Source organism: Myxocyprinus asiaticus, chromosome 35 (assembly GCF_019703515.2).
Source record: "Myxocyprinus asiaticus isolate MX2 ecotype Aquarium Trade chromosome 35, UBuf_Myxa_2, whole genome shotgun sequence".
NCBI lineage: Eukaryota > Metazoa > Chordata > Actinopteri > Cypriniformes > Catostomidae > Myxocyprinus > Myxocyprinus asiaticus.
In genome coordinates, this window is record NC_059378.1 from 553,029 (window position 1) to 572,495 (window position 19,467).

Sequence of the window (19,467 nt, forward strand, 5' to 3'; positions counted from 1 at the left end):
GATGAGAACAATTGGATTATAAGCTTAAAACACCACCGGGTCAAAACTGACCGGCAAATGGAAAAGGTGTATGCAGATTTAGAATGCAATAGGTGTATGTGGATTATTTTGGCTCTCTATATTTTGTTATTTTAATGTAGTAATATTTAAAAAAAAAAAAGTAAAACAATACAATCAGTATCATGAAGGAAGCTGTAAACCGGCGCTCTCCCAGCTCGTCATCTCAAAACACATTTTCATCTGCATAGCAACGCCCCGGCAACCTTCCACAACAACTCTTGCACGGGCAAACAGCACTCGCATTCTCTTCAGAAAATGTTCAAATGTAGCTCACCGTTGTCTTCTCTCTGCTCCAGTTACTTTGTAGGAATGTGTGGAGACGGAGCCAATGACTGTGGGGTGAGTGATCTCTACATCATCATCATCAGCAGCAGCAGTTTTAAAGGGGTTTGATTGTTCACTGTATCTGATGATGTGTTGTCATCTCCTCAGGCGCTAAAGAGAGCTCATGCTGGAATCTCCCTGTCAGAGCTGGAGGCTTCAGTGGCATCTCCATTCACCTCCACGACTCCCAGCATCTCCTGTGTGCCCAATCTGATCAGGTTTAATGCACATGTTTCAGTGGTTTCAATGAGTTCACGTGGTTTATTTTGAAAGTCTCTCACACATGTTGTTTCTCCACAGGGAGGGAAGAGCGGCTCTCATCACCTCATTCTGTGTGTTTAAGTTCATGGCTTTGTACAGTATTATTCAATGTCTCAGTGTCGCCCTGCTGTACTCGGTAAGTTCCTTTTTAGGATGTTGATTTACCTCAATCTTCAGGTTGTGAGTTCTGTTTAATGGCCGTTGCCCTGAGTCTGATTCATTAATGGTGTGTTTCAGATTGGCAGTAACCTTGGAGATTTTCAGTTTCTCTTCATTGATATAGCGATCATTCTTCTTATTGTTTTCACCAGTGAGTATCATATCTGTAATGTCTATCTGTTTTACCAGTCTTTCCAGGTCATGTTAGGTCTACTGTAATAAAACAAATAATTGTACTGTCGTTTGTTTCTCTCTCAGTGAGTCTGAACTCAGCGTGGAAGGAGCTGGTGGCTCTGCGACCTCCCTCTGGTCTCATCTCGGGTCCCATTCTCTTCTCCGTTCTCACCCAGATTGTAATTTGTCTGGGTTTTCAGGTCATGGCCTTCCTCTTGATTCAAACTCCAGACTGGTACTTGAACTCTGAGTAAGTGCAGTACACTTCCTGTTAGAAAGCACAGAGCAGGAAGTCTTCATATAGTTTTTAAACCTTGCGAATTGTGCGTTTAACATATTAGAGAAGTCAGGCCAGAGGATGTTGTTGTATTGTTAATAGCTCTAATGATTTTGTTTGTCTTGATTTGACAGTTTCTACAACTGCTCCACTCCCAGTCACGCTGATAACGCCACAGAGAGCGAAGAGAAAATCATGAACGATGTGAATACCACACTCTTCTTCATCTCCTCTTTCCAGTACCTCATCATTGCCATCGTCTTCTCCAAAGGAAAACCTTTCCGTCAGCCCAGCTATAAGAACTGTAAGAAGCATCATTCTCAGCTGTATACATTCACATACAGTGTGACATGGTACAAAGAACAACTGGATCATTCTCAAAAAATGTTGACTTTCCGACTTACAAAATATTTACATTTCAGTTCAGTTTTCGGCCATAAAAGCTGAGGGTTTATTCATAAAGAACAACTTGACTGTTGTTCTTTATTTAATTATTTAATTTTGTTTCACGAATGAAGCAAGTTTTGTCACTCCAGTGTCCAAAGATGAATTTTCGAAGATGTTGTCAATTGCATCAAAAAACACACACCACTGATCAGAATAAAATTGATAAATCATACCACTACTTTTTTCAATAAAAATCGTTCACATGAACATTAAACAATAGGGTTGGGACGATATATAGAATTTCAATATATTGCGAACCAAATAAATGATGAACCATACGTGGCGAAACTCGATATTTCGACATTTGCAACATTGTTTTCTGTCCATGTGATCATGAATGAAATGACCCGTCAAACATCATAATCTCTCTATCGCTTGATTTGACCACTACTGCACTTTATTCTACACTGTTTACAGGGTTCACACAAGGTCCTTAAAGTGCTTGAATTTATCTGTTAGAAATGTAAGAACTGGAATACCTGGAAAATCTCCTTGTTTTGATGAAAAGTGCTTGAGATTAAAACAGATCGTTTCCTCCGTGTAATGTGTGTCCATCAAAGATGAGGCGACTCCACTTTCATTAAATAATGTGTCTTAATATCTTTTCTGTTCTTTACAGTCAGATAAAAAAGTCCAAAGAAATATTCATTTTAATCTCACGCAGCATGGATGTGATAAAGAGCGAGAGATTCTCGTTGATGTTCGCTGAAGCGGAACACTGTGAGCCGCTCGTTGAACTCTTAAAGTGACAGTAACCTTTTTAGTGTTTCTTATACAAATGAATGTAAACTCAATGTTATTACTTATAAATTATACACATTATTTCAAACAGTGATAGCTCATATCATTATTATATATACAATTTCATGATATAATATTAATATCATGTAGAATTTTACTATTTTAAGATGATAATAATGATGACAAACTAATGATTAAAATATAAATATACACTTTCACACAGTTTTTCAGGACCGGTTCTGTTCAGTTCTGTTGTTTATTCTGCATCTGATCAGACTGAATGTAGCTCACTATTTCTGAAAACTTATTTGTGATCTTTTCTTATAGAGAAACTCTTATTATTTAAACTTTGAGCATTTATATTGTGTATTAAAGAACTTTATTTTGATTATAATGAGCATTTATTTGTATTTTTTCAGAAAATAAAACATTTTCTGTAATATTTTGTAATTTAAGTGTTATTATATCAAATCGTGAACCTCATATCTTATATAGAACTGAATCGTGAGATAATCATATCGTCCCATCCCTATTAAACAATGTAAAACCAATGAAATATTTCAATAACACTTGTGGGGAAAAAGCTACAGTTAAAATGTATTATGTAATGAATAACTTTTTCAACTAAATGCACATTTGAGCTGCCTCTTCCTCTGAACTTTGACCTTGAAAGTTTTTGTAATAAAAAATAAATACAAAAAAAAAACGTTTTTAACATTTAACACCAATGATGTGAAATCAAGGGACAAGCATTCTTTTTAAATTATTTAAATGATTAATTATTTTGTTTTGCTTTTTTGCACACTTGTTATTCCTTGCACTAATTCTTGACCTGAGAAAACAAAAGTAAAAAATAAACAGTTTTTTATTTTAAATTTTTTTTTATTAGGCAATTGACAAATTTAAATGCTTTTTTTCTAAAAATAAATATGTAAAACAAAGAGTCTTTTTAATTAATAAAAGGTGATGTTATCGAATGATGCCTTTTAAATGAGGTTTTTGGGGTTTTGTTTTAATAATTTCAGCTTTTGATGTATTATGTATTTTGGTTTCTATAAACATTCACGTTTAAAAATGTCCCAAATTATGAACGTTCATGTTTTTTTTTTTTTTTTTTTTTTTTTTTTCCCAATTTGGAATGCCCAATGCACTCTAAGTCCTCGTGGTGGTGTAGTGACTCGCCTCAATCCGGTTGGCGGAGGACGAATCTCAGTTGCCTCCGCGTCTGAGACCGTCAGTATCTGTGACAGTCTTATCACGTGACTTGTTGAGCGCGTTACCGTGGAGACATAGTGCATGTGGAGGCTTCACGCTATTCTCCGCGGCATCCATGCACAACTCACCACACGCCCCACCGAGAGCAAGAACCACATTATAGCGACCACGAGGAGGTTACCCCATGTGACTCTACCCTCCCTAGCAACCGGGCCAATTTGGTTGCTTAGGAGACCTGGCTGGAGTCACTCAGCACACCCAGGATTCAAACTCACGACTCCAGTACTCGCTGAGATACCCAGACCCCCCTGAACAATCATGTTTAAAAATGTCCCAAATTATGAAATCTGAACTGTATTTAAAAAAAAATGTATTGGTCGTTATCAAACCTCGTCTTGCACTGGTATTTCCTTCATCAGTTGTGTTTGGTTTCTTTCAGGGCCGTTCGTGCTTTCCTCTTTCATTCTCATCGCTTTCCTGTTGTTCATCATGTTCGTTCCTATCTCTGGCATATATCAGTTTTTAGAGGTATGTTAGCATGACTTGTTTTCTTTCTTAATGAGTGATTATTTTGTTTGAGTAATCATCATTAATATAAGAGATCATGTACAGTCATTATTCTACTTATTATGCGGACCCACTTTATATTAGTTGTCTTTAACTACTATGTACTTAAGAATTTGATACAATGTACTTATGTACATATGTGTTGTTGCATTGTTCTTACATTTAAAGTACCTGCATTTAATTACATCTGTAGTTACACTGTTAACTCCTAAACCTACCTGTACCTCAATCTCAGTAGCAGCAAACGTGAATCTTGTGAGAATGTAGTTACACAATAAATATATTGTATGCATTTTAACATTAGTACATAGTAGTTAAAGACACCTAATATAAAGTAGGACCTAACAAATAAATAAATGCTAGGACATGAAATATTGATTTAAGTTAAAATTATTTTATTATGTGTGAAGAACAAGAGTGATCCGGAAATCTCTTGCCTGAGTCAACGGTCAATTGCACAAACATATGTAGTAACAGTGTAATAAACACTTATAATGAAGAAATCATTTTAATTTAAGGCTTTATTTAACATTGTCCACATTCTCCTCAGCTTGTGTGTGTTCCTCTGTACTGGCGAGTGACTATGGTGTTTATCGTGCTAAGCAACATCATAGTGTCTGTCTTCATTGAGGTAAGTGGACATTTCAAACCATTACATGTTGTTGATATTCAACTATGAGAGATCTCTGTTATCAGACAGAATTATTCCTGTTGTCATTTGGGCCACATGTTAAACATCAAGATTGGGGAACGCAAACTTCATTATTAGATTGTGTTGATGGTGAGGTAGCTTACGTGCAGTGACCCCAAAAAGTATTTGGACACTCAAGTCATTGCATTAGATACCAAAATGTCAAACAAAGTCAATCGTTTCAAGCAAAATAAGTTATTTTTAGGTTTTGAATGATTAAACTATTATAAACTGTTTAACCCTTTATGCCTGGATGGAAAAAAAGAATTGCCGAAATATGAATAACTACAGTCTTGACCAACACAAGCTCTCATAGAGTAGAATACAACCAGCCTGTTTAAAAAATATAGTGAGTAATAGCTAAGTATATGTTTTTGACAATTATGTTGGTGTTGCTTATATGCTGCGTTTTAGATTATAACATCAAGAAAATTAAACAGAACTTAAAATATCACATACCATTACTTAGAGGAGGTGATTATCTTTCAAATGAGTCCACACACAAGGTAATCATATGCATAAATCATTAGATAATCCACATGAAGCACAATGTTACATATGACCACCAGGAGATGGCGCCAAATACATGACACAGACTCGATGATGACTCAAATGACACAGAATGAAACTCATTCTTTGTGCTATAACTTTTGAGCCACCTTATTTACACCCGGAGATATATAAAGTCAAGTAAGAAAAAAAGTAAATTTTGTCTCCATTTTTTTGTGATGTATTATAAGCCTTTAATTTGGGGTATGCCACTGAAATAAAAGCTTAAAAGGTTGAAATGTAGACAAACAGGACACTTTGGGACTTGAGATTAAGTGGCATTAGCTTAAGCATGGTTTGTTTCCACTTGTTTGATATTTGAAATGGTTTAACCCAATGCAATGAAAGTAATCCATGTTTTGGGTGTGGCTTGAGTGTTCAAATGCATTTTGGGGCCACTGTTTTTGTGATGTTTTTTCATATAGGATGTGAGACGTAGTTGACCCCTCAGCCAGGGTCATAACACACCGCTCTTGCTGTAACCCAATTAAAATGGGATGTACAACAGTAATTCACATGTGCTCTGCTGAGGCTGAATCACAGAGAATAGAGAAACATCCGATTTATTTTGACTTGTCCAACCAATCAAAGAGTAGGACAAAATGAAACCACTCTTCCTGATTAGGAAATGCCACCAAACAACTTTGCAGCACTGTGTAGAAGCGTAGTGACTGTTTGCTTCGCCTTTTAGATCCTCTAAACCCCCCGACTTCCTGGTGTTGACTACAAGTCACGCCCCCTTTTCTGCCAATCAGTAGAACTCAATAGACGGCGGCAGCAGCCAATCAAATTAGCCGATGGTCATGTGATCTCACTCTGGTCATTGACAGTGATTTGATGACTTGATTGAATGTTTCTCATGCCCCTTCTCTCTGTCCCTCTAACTAATACACAATCTAGACAATCACTTCCCTTTCAAGAAATGTGTTTAGTGTTGCTCTTGAACAAGGAAACATGGCAGAAAAAAATAATGAACAGAAATCTTTTGCTAGCCATGTGATCCGTAGCTCTCTTCATTCTTTCCACCCTGCTGCGATTATTCTATAGACCGTCGTGCTTGACGTCATCTTATGGAAGCATGTGTTCAGCAGAGACAAGCAGGGCAGCTGTGGCGTCTCCCCTGCAGGCCCGACACCACAGGTTGGGAAAAATCTGACACTTCTGTTCACCGTTGCCTTCTCACTTCCTGGTGTCCACTTCCCACTCTCAGTCTTTTCCCTGCTCTTTTCCTTCTTTCTCTTCCTCTCACCCAACACACTGTTTTAACGTTTGGCCTTGCATGCGCCAACATGATTTTTCTGAATGCTCTCTAGCGCCCCCTGCGGGGACTCTTGTCATGCTTAGGGGTCTATGATTACCCCTCCTCCACCCCCATTTCCCTCGAATGCTTCCTCTGTAATGCCAACTACTGCATATGTCTGTTAAAGGGATAGTTCACCCATAAGTTCAAATTGTGTAAACATTTACTTGCCCTCATGTTGTTTTTTCAAACCCATATGACTTTCTTTACTACGTGGAACACAAAACAAAATGTTAGTTTATAGTAGAGCTGTGTATCGAATTAATAACCTGATATGCCGATTACTTAATCGTAATTATAAATATTTGCATAGAAAGGCCCTTAAATAGCAATAGTTCAATATATAATGATTAAATAATTCTAAATATAATATATATTATAATAGAATAAATCAGATAATTCAAATACATTATTTGTGGCCGATGAGTAAAGCATTTATAAGACAATACAAAAAGTGGCTTTAGATGTTAATATATTGTTTATTTCCATATTATTGAACATAAGCCAATCATTGACCTACAGTTCACAGCAATCCATTTTGCGATTAAATTCGTCAATCTCTCCGATATAGATTTATTAAAAGGACTTTTATAAGAACGGGTCAATGTACACATTTGTCAGATGGATGCGTCTCACTTTGGTTGTGTTGCATCATAAATCAGGTTATTATAGTTTTGGATTTTTAATTTAGTTTTTATTTCTATTTTATTTTCAATTTGTCATTACAATTTAGTTTGTTTTTGTTATTTTTCACATTTTGTCTTTTAGTTTTAATTTAGGTTTCATTATCTCAGTGTTTTGTAGTTTCAGTTTAGTTTTTATTTTAGTTTTAGTATTTTTTTTATGGCTGCCAAAGCCAAGCTTTATTTTAAAAGTCTAACATAATTACTTTTCTCAGGGCGTTCTTTTGTTACCCCTGTCTAGTAGTATTTTTATGTTTAATGTAGATTGTAAATGTTGCAAATTATAATATATAAGAGTGAATATGGGTATTAAGTGACAAAGGACATTTTAAGCTTGATCCCCATTTTATCCATATGTATTTCCTTAAATTATTATACAGTTCATTCAGAAAGTATTCAGACTCCATTTTTTTTTTAACATTTTGTTATGTTGCAGCCTTATACTAAAATGCTTTAAATTATTTTATTCACATCAATCTACACTCCATACCCCATAATGACAAAGCAAAAACCAGATTTTTGGTAACTTTGCAAATTTATTAAAAAGAAAAAACTGAAATATCACATTAACATAAGTATTCAGACCCTTAACTCAGTACTTAGTTGAAGCACCTTTGGCAGCGATTACAGTCTCAAGTCTTTTTGGGTATGATGCAACAAGCTTTGCACACCTGGATTTGGGGATTTTCTGCCATTCTTCTCTGCAGATCCTCTCAAGCTCTGTCAGGTTGGATGGGGTGCGTCGGTGCACAGCCATTTTCAGGTCTCTACAGAGATGTTCAATTGGGTTCAAGTCCGGGCTCTGGCTGGGCCACTCAAGGACATTCACAGAGTTGTCACTATTCACTCCTGCGTTGTCTTGACTGTGTGTTTAGGGTCATTATCCTGTTAGAAGGTGAACCTTCGGCCCAGTCTGAGGTCCTGAGCACTCTGGACCAGGTGTTCATTAAGGATGTCTCTGTATTTTGCTGCATTCAGCTTTCCTTCAACCCTGACCAGTCCCCCAGTCCCTGCCTCTGAAAAACACCCCCACAGTATGATGCTGCCACCACCATGCTTCACCGTTGGGATGGTATTGCACAGGTGATGAGCGGTGCCTGGTTTCCTCCAGACATGATGCTTGCAGTTGAGGCCAAACAGTTCAGTCTTCGTTTCATCAGACCAGAGAATCTTGTTTCTCACAGTCTGAGAGTCCTTTAGGTGCTTTTTTATGTGTGTTGCACTGAGGAGAGGCTTCTGTCTAGCCACTCTTCCATAAAGCCCAGATCGGTGGAGTGTTGCAGTGATGGTTGTCCTTCTGCAAGTTTCTCCCATCTCCACACATGATCTCTGGAGCTCAACCAGAGTGACCATTGGGTTCTTGGTCACCTCTCTTACCAAGGCCTTTCTCCCCCAGTCGCTCAGTTTGGCCAGTCGGCCAGCTCTAGGAAGAGTCCTGGTTGTCCCAAACTTCTTCCATTTAAGAATAATGGAGGCCACTGTGCTCTTGGGAACCTTCAATGCAGCCAGAAATGTTTTTGTAGCGTTCCCCAGATCTGTGTCTTGACACAATGCTGTCTCTGAGCTCTGAAGGCAGTTCCTTTGACCTCATGGCTTGGTTTTTGCTCTGATATGCATTTTCAGCTGTAAGACCTTATATAAACACCTTTCCAAATCATGTCCAATCAATTGAATTTGCCACAGGTGGACTCCAATCAAAGTGTAGAAACATCTCAAAGATGATGCAGAGAAATGGGATGCACCTGAGCTAAATCTCAAGTGTCATAGCAAAGGGTCTGAATACTTATGTCAATGTGATATTGAAGTTTTTTCTTTTTAATAAATTTGCAAAGTTATCAAAAATCTGGTTTTTGCTTTTTCATTATGGGGTATGGAGTGTAGATTGATGTGAAAATAAAATTAAAGCATTTTAGCATAAGACTGCAACTTAACACAATGTGAAAAAAATGAAGGGGTCTGAATAATTTCTGAATGCACTGTAAATCATTACTAAACTAAAATTTGGGGAGTATACAATTAAAGGGATAGTTCACCCGAAAATGAAATTCTGTCATCATTTACTCACTCTCATGCCATCCCAGATGTGTGTGACTTTCTTCTGCAGAACACAAATTAAGATTTATAGAAGAATATCTCAGCTCTGTAGGTTCATACAATGCAAGTGAATGGTGACCAGAACTTTGAAGCCCCCAAAACACACAAAGGCAGTATAAAAGTAATCCATAAGACTCCAGTGGTTTAATCCATGTTGGCTGAAGTGATATGATAGGTGTGTGTGAGAAACAGATCAATATATAAGTCCTTTTTTTACAGTACTCCTTGACATCAGCAGTCTCCTTGGTAATCATGCTTTCAAGCTTGATTATATTTCCCAGCGCCATCTAGCGCTCCGCGGACTATACTAGTAAGTATAATCGGGCTTGAAATCATGATCATTTTTGTAGATTGCGATTGCAAGATGTACAGTGAAAAATCAGTTCTGTTTTGTTCTTATGGATTCCTTTTATGCTGCCTTTATGTGCTTTCTGGAGCTTTAAAGTTCTGGTCACCATTCACTTGCATTGTATGGACCTACAGAGCTGAAATATTCTTCTAAAAATCTTCATTTGTGTTCTGCAGAAGAAAGAAATTCATACACATCTGGGATGGCATGAGGGTGAATAAGAGATGAGACTTTAAATTTTTGGCTGAACTGTCCCTTTATCTTTTTGAGGTTTTAAATTAATGATTTTACTTTTGGATGTGTGGCAAAGCTCATTTCATTCCCCCACTGGGGGGAAATGCAATTGTAAAGAAAATGACAGGTTATATAAAAGTTAACTTAATGTTATGATGTGAAAGTGTATAAGAAAATATAAAACTGTATTCCAAATACTTTGTAGGTATTTTCTAGAGAATCATTTTCCCTCTTTCCCACTTTAACAGTACTGCTTAAAAAAAATAAAAATCTGGGATTTGGTCAAAATAGGGTCTTCAATGGTTCTACGGCCAAGTATTGAATATTTCTTCATTTTTTGATTTGGACTAAGGTAGAAGACATCCTAAGCTTTCTTAAAAGTATAATATTAACTTATGTGGTGTTCGGATCATGATTCAAAGTGTCAAGAAGAAATTTCCAGATGTGTCCCACTTTGCCCATATATTTTGCCTAGTATATCAAAAACGTAAACTAAAATTCGAGATCATTTTTAGTTTAGTTAGTTTTGGAGTTATGAAAAAGTATTTGTTTAGTTTCAGTTTTTTCCAATAATTGATTTTGTATTTAAATTTTAGTTAACTCATGATTTTAGTTATTAGTTGTATTTTTCGTTAACTATAACAGATGGAGTTCACTTACTGCCCCATGCTGAAAACAGGTGGTTCTTAAAACCAGTGCACAGATGGTAGGAATATTTCTTATTACAGTCTGGGTACATGATTAATTGCATTAATCTTTTTAACACATTACTTTTAATATAAATAAGAATTAATCACACCAAATTAGCGCATTAAATCGACAGCCTTAATTTGTGGGTGAACTGTCCCTTTAAAACTGGGTGTTTGGAATCTAGGATGTTTTTGATGGTGCAGGTATGTAACGAACAGACCAATGTAAACGTCTTACTCAAACATCTCCGTTTCTGATGCATTGTGTGTCGATTAGACATCTGGTTTGGTTAAAGGAATATTCTGGGTTGTTTTCAGCTTTATGTCTGTGGACCGAATTCAGTTATCATTGGAAATTATTTTGACTTGTCATTTTTATGTGGGACCTCCTTTTGCTTCACTCTTAGAAAAAACGGTCCTTTGGGGTTCTATATGGAACCCTGGGGTTCTTTACTCCGCTCCAAAGAACACTTTATGCGAAAAAGGTTTACAAAAAAAGAACCCTTTCTGCACCCTTTTTGCATATTAACTTTTTAATTCACATATCTGTTACCAAATGTTACGATTTCATGTTGGGAACCCCATAAAAGGTTCTATATAGAACCTTTTCACTTGGGTCAAAGAACACTTTAGGGTTCTTTTGATGGAGCCCATAAAAAGCGAGGGTTATGAAGTGATAAAAATAAGAAGTGAGCGATAGAACCCTTTTGGGTTTTGGGAACCCTTTCTCCTAAGAGTGTAGGTGAAATAACTTGTAAACGGTGCTTTATGAATATTTATGTCATGTCCCTTTTCGGTTATCCTTACACAGATACCATTCCAAAGTCACCGGGTTTACTTGTTTTTTCTGGTCATTAAGTTGTAAAACACAATAAATTGTAAATAACCTGGAATATTCCTTTAAATAGATGAGTTCTGGATTCAAAACAACTCGTATTTACTGTAATGCATTTACAATGGTGTAAGGGACAAACATTGTGGAGGGTTTCAAAGCAGAAATATGCTGCTTGTATTGATTCTTCTACATCACAATCTGTGCTATTTGAGTGAAAGTTATCTTAATCATCCTTATAATGGTGGGACTACAGTTCAAGGTGAATGAACTTCTGGTAATACATAACTGATGTAATTCACTGAAGTGGAGTTTTCCAAACAGTCCCTTTCTGGTATTAAAACACGTATGACTTTCTTCTGCAGAACACAAATGAAGATATTTTGATGGGGAATATATCTATACAATGCAAGTCAATGGGGTGCAATAGGGATGCAAATTCTTTTAACCGAATAACCGCCTGAATTAACTGTTAACTGACAAGCAAGTGACCAAACAGGCATGACAAAGACTAAACATGTTTTGTCAAGTCTGTAATGGCTAAAACAAAACGGGCATTACATGACAGATGTGCATATTTAGCAATAGTTATTACATTAACATTTAGATGAACAACTGTATAATTCCTTACTATATTTCCTATATAACAAACAAATTTAGGATGGCCAATTAACCTATGAGGTGATAACTTTTGGTAGTTTAACAATGGAAGGATAAAATCAGTCTTAGCCCACACACACATTGTGCAGTCAAAAACATTTCGTCTTCATGAACGAAATGGTCCCACACAGAGCTTTTTGTAGATGCACGCTTCATATTTCCATTCGTTTTATAATTCAGGGGTTTGCGTGTTAAAGGGATAGTTCACCCAAAAATGAAAATTCTCATCATTTACTCACCCTCATGCCAGATATTTTTCTATTTTTCTTCAAATGTGTTCTGCAGAAGAAAGAAAGTCATACACATCTGGGATGGCATGAGTGTGAGTAAATGAGAATTTTCATTTTTGGGTGAACTATTGCGCCCTCGTGTGTATGTAGCGTGCCCTATGTGATAAACCCTTTAAATCACCTCTCTTCAGATGTTTCTTCTAAAACAACTAAAATATATTATTAAATGATACTTTTAGTCTGACAATTTTTATTTGTTTGGTTATTTATTTTTTTGGATTTTCTCCCCAATTTGGAATGTTGAGCACGTTACCACGGAGACGTAGCGCGTGTGGAGGCTTCACGCTGTTCACCGCGGCATCCACGCACAACTCGCCACACGCCCCACCGAGAGCGAGAACCACATTATAGTGACCACGAGGAGGTTACCCCATGTGACTCTACCCTCCCTAGCAACCGGGCCAATTTGGTTGCTTAGGAGACCTGGCTGGAGTCACTCAGCACACCCTGGATTTGAACTTGTGACTCCAGGTGTGATAGTCAACGTCAATACTCGCTGAGATACTCAGACCCCCAACTCTAACAAATTGTTAATACCGGTTAATCGTTTAACCGTCTATATCCCTCGAGTCCAACGCTTTCAAGCTCCAAAAAGGACATAAGGCATCATAAAGGTAATCCATACGACTCCAGTGGTTTAAAATACAGTTTATCGCATCATTTATGCATCCTTATGTCGTCTCAAAATTGTATGACTTACTTTCTTCTGCAGAACACAAATGAAGATTATTTTATCTGTATTTTATATCGTAATCTATGTCTTCTGAAGCGTGAGGAAGTGTAATCAAGCTTCAGTTAACGATCGCACCAAGGAGACTGCAGATGTCGAGATTTATAGTGAAAAAGGAGTTATATTTTGGTCTGTTTCTCACACAAAACCGATCGTATGGCTTCAGAAGACATGGATTAAACCACTGGAGTCATATGGATTACTTTGATGCCTTTATGTCCTTTATGGATCCCATTGACTTGTATGGATATAAACACATCATATCTCCAACAAAATATCTTCATTTGTGTTCTGCAGAAGAAAGAAAGTCATATGATTTTGAGATGGCATAAGGATGAGTAAATGATGCGATAAACTTTGTGTATTTTAACATTTATTTCAGTGCCTTGCCTTGCCCCGTAGACTTCCATTGTAAGTGCATTACTGTACTGGTTGCTTGTTTTTGCAAATTGATGGCAGATTTGAACCCGGAGCATTCCTTTAATGCCATTTGAGCTCGAAAGCATAGACGACGCACCGATTACATCTTTATATTTTATAGAATTATAGAAGAGTTATTACTCTTGCATGTGCTTAGAGACACGTCACCAAGAAATACAGAACAAAGACTTGCAACATTGTTTTTGCAAATAAATATGAATATTTAATTGCAATTTTTTCCGATCCAGGTTTGAATTGTGTCTTAAAGGAAATGATGAAAATATGCTTTTTAACGATCTTCTCCTCTTCAACTCCCCATGTGTTCCTCACTGGGTGGTGTGTGTCTGTGTGTGTGTGTGTCTATAGGGTGGAATAGATATGTATGGATCTAAATGCCTCTCCTGGCTGTGCTGCCGGCAGAGAAAAGTGCCCAAGGCTCGGTACATGCACCTGGCCCAAGAACTGAGTGTGGATCCCGACTGGCCTCCCAAACCTAAGAGCACTACTGAAGCCAAACCCGCCTCTCAAACGGATGAACGTTCTTACCAGATCGAGGCAGTTTCCTAGCATTTCCACACACTCCATTCTGCACATCCAAACCACCAGGGATTTCTTAAGCACGTGAATCGCTTTTTGTTAAAAGAGACGCCAAAAAACAGAAATTTTTAATAACACCTCATGGATTTTCCTGTTTTTTTTTTTTTTTTTTTTAAACTGTCTCCCTTTTTTCTTTTTCGCTGCTCAACATTTGTTTTTTGGGGTCTCTTTTTCTTTTAATGGCTTGGCTCACAGGCTGGGAACTGTTTGCCCCGCCCTAATATTCCCTTCAGCAAAACAAAATGTAAAAAATGGATCAAACTCATTATTACCAGATGTGGCTCTTTCATGGACCGGGTGGATTTCATCTGATGCATCTCTGAGCAGTTTTGGCTGTGCAAGTGCAGGAACTCAAGCGTTATGATCCTGTCGTTGTAGTTCGGGCTCAATGGGCTGCGTGCTGTCGCATTGTAAACCATCACTGCAGTCTGCATGTGCAACAAACCAAACTGTAATGGCTCACAACATCCAACATCCATCTTCATATTTCAACAGAGATATATAATGAAATATTATTATTATTATTATTATTATTATTATTATTATTTTCATATCTCTTCCCATGGAAGAATCGAGGCAGGATTCAGTTGTGTAAGGCCAAACATTGTTAAAGTCGTTTGTGTTTTGTTCACGTCTCTTGGCGACAGGTTTTGATTTGTTCCAGCCTGAAACTCTTCGGCATCATAAGTATTGCAGTGACATGGGCTGTTTCTGAATAGAATTTCATGAGGAATCTCTGTACCAAATTCTGGTGCACTTTACATTAGTCTTCATGTTTTTACACTATGATTGCTATTGTAATGAAATGGTAATAACATGTAGTACTTGTAATATGGACACTAATGTAAAGTATTAATGCAATTTAGCTCATTCACAGTCTGCAGAAGGAATCATTGGACACTTGATTGTCATTTCTTACCTGATAGAGATCCATTCGATTTGTCATATAAAGGAAAATTGCCTTTGACACTCGCAAACTAAATAACAAACCAGGGCCTGAAATTCATTTCTGGAAATGGGGTGAATGAAACACGTAATTCTGAAACATCAAAAATTTCATTTAAAAACATTTTTACTTTTAAAGTTGACAAAATGCATTGAATGTTAACAGATGAAATCATGAGTGAGAGGACCTTACTGCTAAATTAAAAATAGATGGACCTATATTAAAGACTGTAGTAAGATTATATATTAAATATTATGTTTATATTATTAATATTATAGTATTTACAGTTGTGGCCAAAAATATTGGCACCCTTAGTAAATATGAGCAAAATTGTTTTGTCTGCATTGTCTATACATTTGATCTTTCATTAAAAATAAATCACAAAAATCTAACCTTTAATTGAAGTAAAACAATTGAAAGAGGGGAAATATCTCATTATTAAATAAATATTTTTCTCAAACGCATTGGCCATAATTATCGGCACCTTTTATTCAATACTTTGTGCAACCTCCCTTTGCCAAGATAACAGCTCTGAGTCTTCTCCTAAAATGCCTAATGAGGTTGGAGAACACCTGGCAACAGATCTGAGATCATTCATCCATACAGAATCTCTCCAGATCCTTCAAATTCAGAGGTCCATACCGGTGGACTCTCCTCTTCAGTTCACCCCACAGGTTTTCTATGGGGTTCAGGTCAGGGGACTGGGATGGCCATGGCAGAACCTTGATTTTGTGGTCAGTAAACCATTTTTGTGTGATTTTGATGTTGGTTTTGGATCATTGTCCTGCTGGAAGTTTCAACCAGGGCCCATTGTAAACTTTCTGACAGAGGCAGTCAGGTTTAGATTTTTTTTTTAATCTGTTGGTATATGATAGAGTCCATGATGCCATGTATCCACACAAGATGTCCAGGACCTCTGGCAGAAAAACAGCCCCACAACATTAAAGATGCAGCGCCATTTTTAACCGTGGGCATTGGGTAATTCATCTCTGGTGTTTGCTGCCAAAAAGCTCTTTTTCTGTTTCATCTGACCACAGGGGAATCCGGTCTCATTTGAAGTTCCAGTAGTGTCTGGCAAACTAAAGATGCTTGAGTTTGTTGTTGGATGAGAGCAGAGGCTTTTTTTCTTGAAACCATCCCAAATAACTTGTGGTGATGTAGGTGACGTCTGATTGTAGTTTTGAAAACTTTCTGACCCCAAGACACAACTAATTTCTGCAGTTCTCCAGCTGTGATCCTTGGAGATTCTCTGGCCACTCGAACCATCCTCCACACTGTGCGTGGAGACAATATAGTCACACGTCCTCTTCCAGGCCGATTCTTAAGATCTCCAGTTGATTGGAACTTGTTAATTATTGCCCTGATGGTGGAAATGGGCATTTTCAATGCTTTAGCTATTTTCTTACAGCCACTTCCCATTTTGAGAAGCTCAACAACCTTTTGCCGCACATCAGAACTATATTCTTTAGCCTAACCCGCTGTGATTGATTAAGGGAATTTGGCCTGTGTGTTACATCATATTTATACCCCTGTGAAACAGGAAGTCATGGCTGAACAACTTCATGTTCCTAGTCACACAGGTGCACTAATAAATGTAAAATATGAATGGGAATATACTTCAGATATATTTTACTCATAAGAATTTTTAGGGGTGCCAATAATTGTGGCCAATGTGTTTTGGAGAAAAATATTTAATAATGAGATATTCCCGTTTCAATTGTTTTACTTCAGTTACTTCAAAAGTGGTGGTGGCATAGTGGACTAAAGCACTGAACTGGTAAGCAGAAGGTTGCTGGTTTGATCCCCACAGCCACCACCATTGTGTCCTTGAGCAAGGCACTTAACTCCAGGTTGCTATGGGGGGATTGTCCCTGTAATAAGGGCACTGTAAGTCACTTTGGATAAAAGCATCTGCCAAATGCATAAATGTAAATTAAAGGTTAGATTTTTGTGAATTCTTTGAATGAAAGATCAAAAGGATAAACAATGCAGTTTTTTTTTTTCCACAGCCTTCTTTGCTCATATTTTAATTGTTCATCTTTATTGATTAGTTTATTAATTCTCATCTATATGTAACAGTGCTTAAATTTGTATTGGAATTACCTGCAGTATGAACGTGGATCTTGCGGGAATTATTAAAACTGCGCAACATTTTTAAAATAATTACTGCCACCTGGAAGAAAGGATTTTTTGGGGGAATTTTCAATCTACGACCACACGGAAGCATCTGAAACACACAGTGGACAGGAGGAGTTTAGTCATTATCAGTGTTGGGGGGTGGGGGGGGGGTAATTCTATACAACTTACTAATTAATACTTTAAAATTGTAATCAGATTACTGACTACTGATTACTACTTAGGAAAAAAGTAATCATGTTACTAATTACTTTTGTGTTACTTAAGATACTTTTAACAGAAAAGCTTTTATTTTTCCACTCAAGGAATTCAAAATAATATCTATTTTCCCATATTTAATGTAATGCACTACACTACTATTTGAACAAAAAATAAAACATTTATTACAGTAATTAGATAACACCCAACACTGATATCTGGATTGCCTTTTTTCTATGTCCACTACGTTGATAGCCTTAAAAAAATAAATAAATAAAAAATTACGTTCTGGAGCACAAACAGTTTTTGTCAAGTGATCTTATTGGCTGTTTAATAACTTGTGATCGTTTGTTCTTTTGTTTAACTGGAAGATTCCAATAGAGTGAACTCATGTTGGATTTGAGCGGCGACGGCTGTTGTGTATCTGGCGTGATCTTTTGAAAACAGTATGTTCAAATTTTGCAGTCCAAATCAGCACAATGAAATTGCTCAAAATGAGCCAGTAAACAGTATTACTTTGTCACTCCTGGCTTAAGAACGGTTTTGCTGCTGGTATTGCAATAGAGGAAAACAATGTTTCTAATACTTAAAGGGACAGTTCACCCAAAAATGAAAATTATCATCATCGTTTATTCACCCTCATGCCACCCCAGATGTGTATGACTTTCTTTCTTCTGCTGAACACAAATGAAGATTTTTAGAAGAATATTTCAGCTCTGTAGGTCCATACAATACAAGTGAATGGTGACCAGAACTTTAAAGATCCAAAAAGCACAAAAAAGTAATCCATAAGACTCCAGTGGTTTAATCCATGTCTTCAGAAGTGATATGATAGGTGTGGGTGAGAAACAGATCAACATTTAAGTCCTTTTTTACTATGAATCTCCACTTTCACATTCTTTCACATTTTGAAAGTGAAAGTGGAGATTTATGGTAAGAAAAAGGAGCTTCAAAGTTCTGGTCACCATTCACTTGTATTGTATGGACCTACAGAGCTGAGATATTCTTCTAAAAATATTCATTTGTGTTCTGCAGAAGAAAGAAAGTCATACACATCTGGGATGGCATGAGGGTGAGTAAATAATGAGAGAATTTACATTTTTGGGTGAACTCTCATTTTAATAGCTGAAGGTCCGAAACCTGTAGCAGACAAGCTCCTCCCCTACTTCCAGATTTGATTTTGTTTGCATAATTTATGTATTGCAGTCCATCTGTCATCAACATGCCAGCTTGTTCAAGTGCATCAATTATATATATATATACAGTACTGTGCAAAGGATTTAGGCACTTGTGAAAAATGTTGCATAGTGAGGATGTCTTCAAAAATAATGCCATAAATAGTTTTAATTTATCATTTAATGTCATGCAAAGTCCAGTAAACATAAAAAAGCTAAATCAATATTCGGTGTGACCACCTTTGCCTTTAAAACAGCCCCAATTCTCCTAGGTACACCTGGACACAGTTTTTCTTGGTTGTTGGCAGATAGGATGTTCAAGTTTCTTGGAGAATTCACCACAGTTCTTCTGTCTATTTTGGCTGTCTCAACTGCTTCTGTCTCTTTGTGTAATCTCAGACTGACCCGATGTTCAGTGTGGGGTCTGTTGGGGCCTTGACATCTGTTGCAGGGCTCCCTGTTCTTCTATTCTATTCTGTTTGCAAAAGGAAAGTTTGGGAGGATAAAATGTATATTTCCTATTGACACACTAATGACAAATGTTTTTGTGAAACATCTTAAGTGCGTAAAACTTTTGCACAATACTGTATGTGTGTGTGTATGTGTGTATACATTTATATATTCTTGGCTTATGTGTGTTCTTTTTTTAAGGAAACTGTTTTTCCATTT

The 19,467-nt window shown here is 36.9% G+C and overlaps 1 protein-coding gene across 5 annotated transcripts in view; it reads left to right on the forward strand.

The window, feature by feature from the left end:
• LOC127425895 (polyamine-transporting ATPase 13A3-like) overlaps positions 1 to 19,467 on the forward strand; it is a 71,102-nt gene that overhangs the window by 48,171 nt on the left and 3,464 nt on the right. For 2 of the 5 annotated variants that reach the window (XM_051672186.1, XM_051672187.1), the window contains exons 25-34: positions 357 to 399; positions 493 to 602; positions 685 to 781; positions 883 to 955; positions 1,063 to 1,228; positions 1,390 to 1,559; positions 4,098 to 4,186; positions 4,776 to 4,856; positions 6,513 to 6,605; positions 14,113 to 18,302. In XM_051672186.1, the coding sequence (XP_051528146.1) occupies positions 357 to 399; positions 493 to 602; positions 685 to 781; positions 883 to 955; positions 1,063 to 1,228; positions 1,390 to 1,559; positions 4,098 to 4,186; positions 4,776 to 4,856; positions 6,513 to 6,605; positions 14,113 to 14,313 (1,123 nt within the window). In that variant the 3' untranslated portion in view covers positions 14,314 to 18,302. Of the gene's footprint in view, positions 1 to 356; positions 400 to 492; positions 603 to 684; positions 782 to 882; positions 956 to 1,062; positions 1,229 to 1,389; positions 1,560 to 4,097; positions 4,187 to 4,775; positions 4,857 to 6,512; positions 6,606 to 14,112; positions 18,303 to 19,467 lie in introns of those variants that run through there. The other 3 variants (XR_007894707.1, XM_051672188.1, XM_051672189.1) reach the window with 3 other exon arrangements.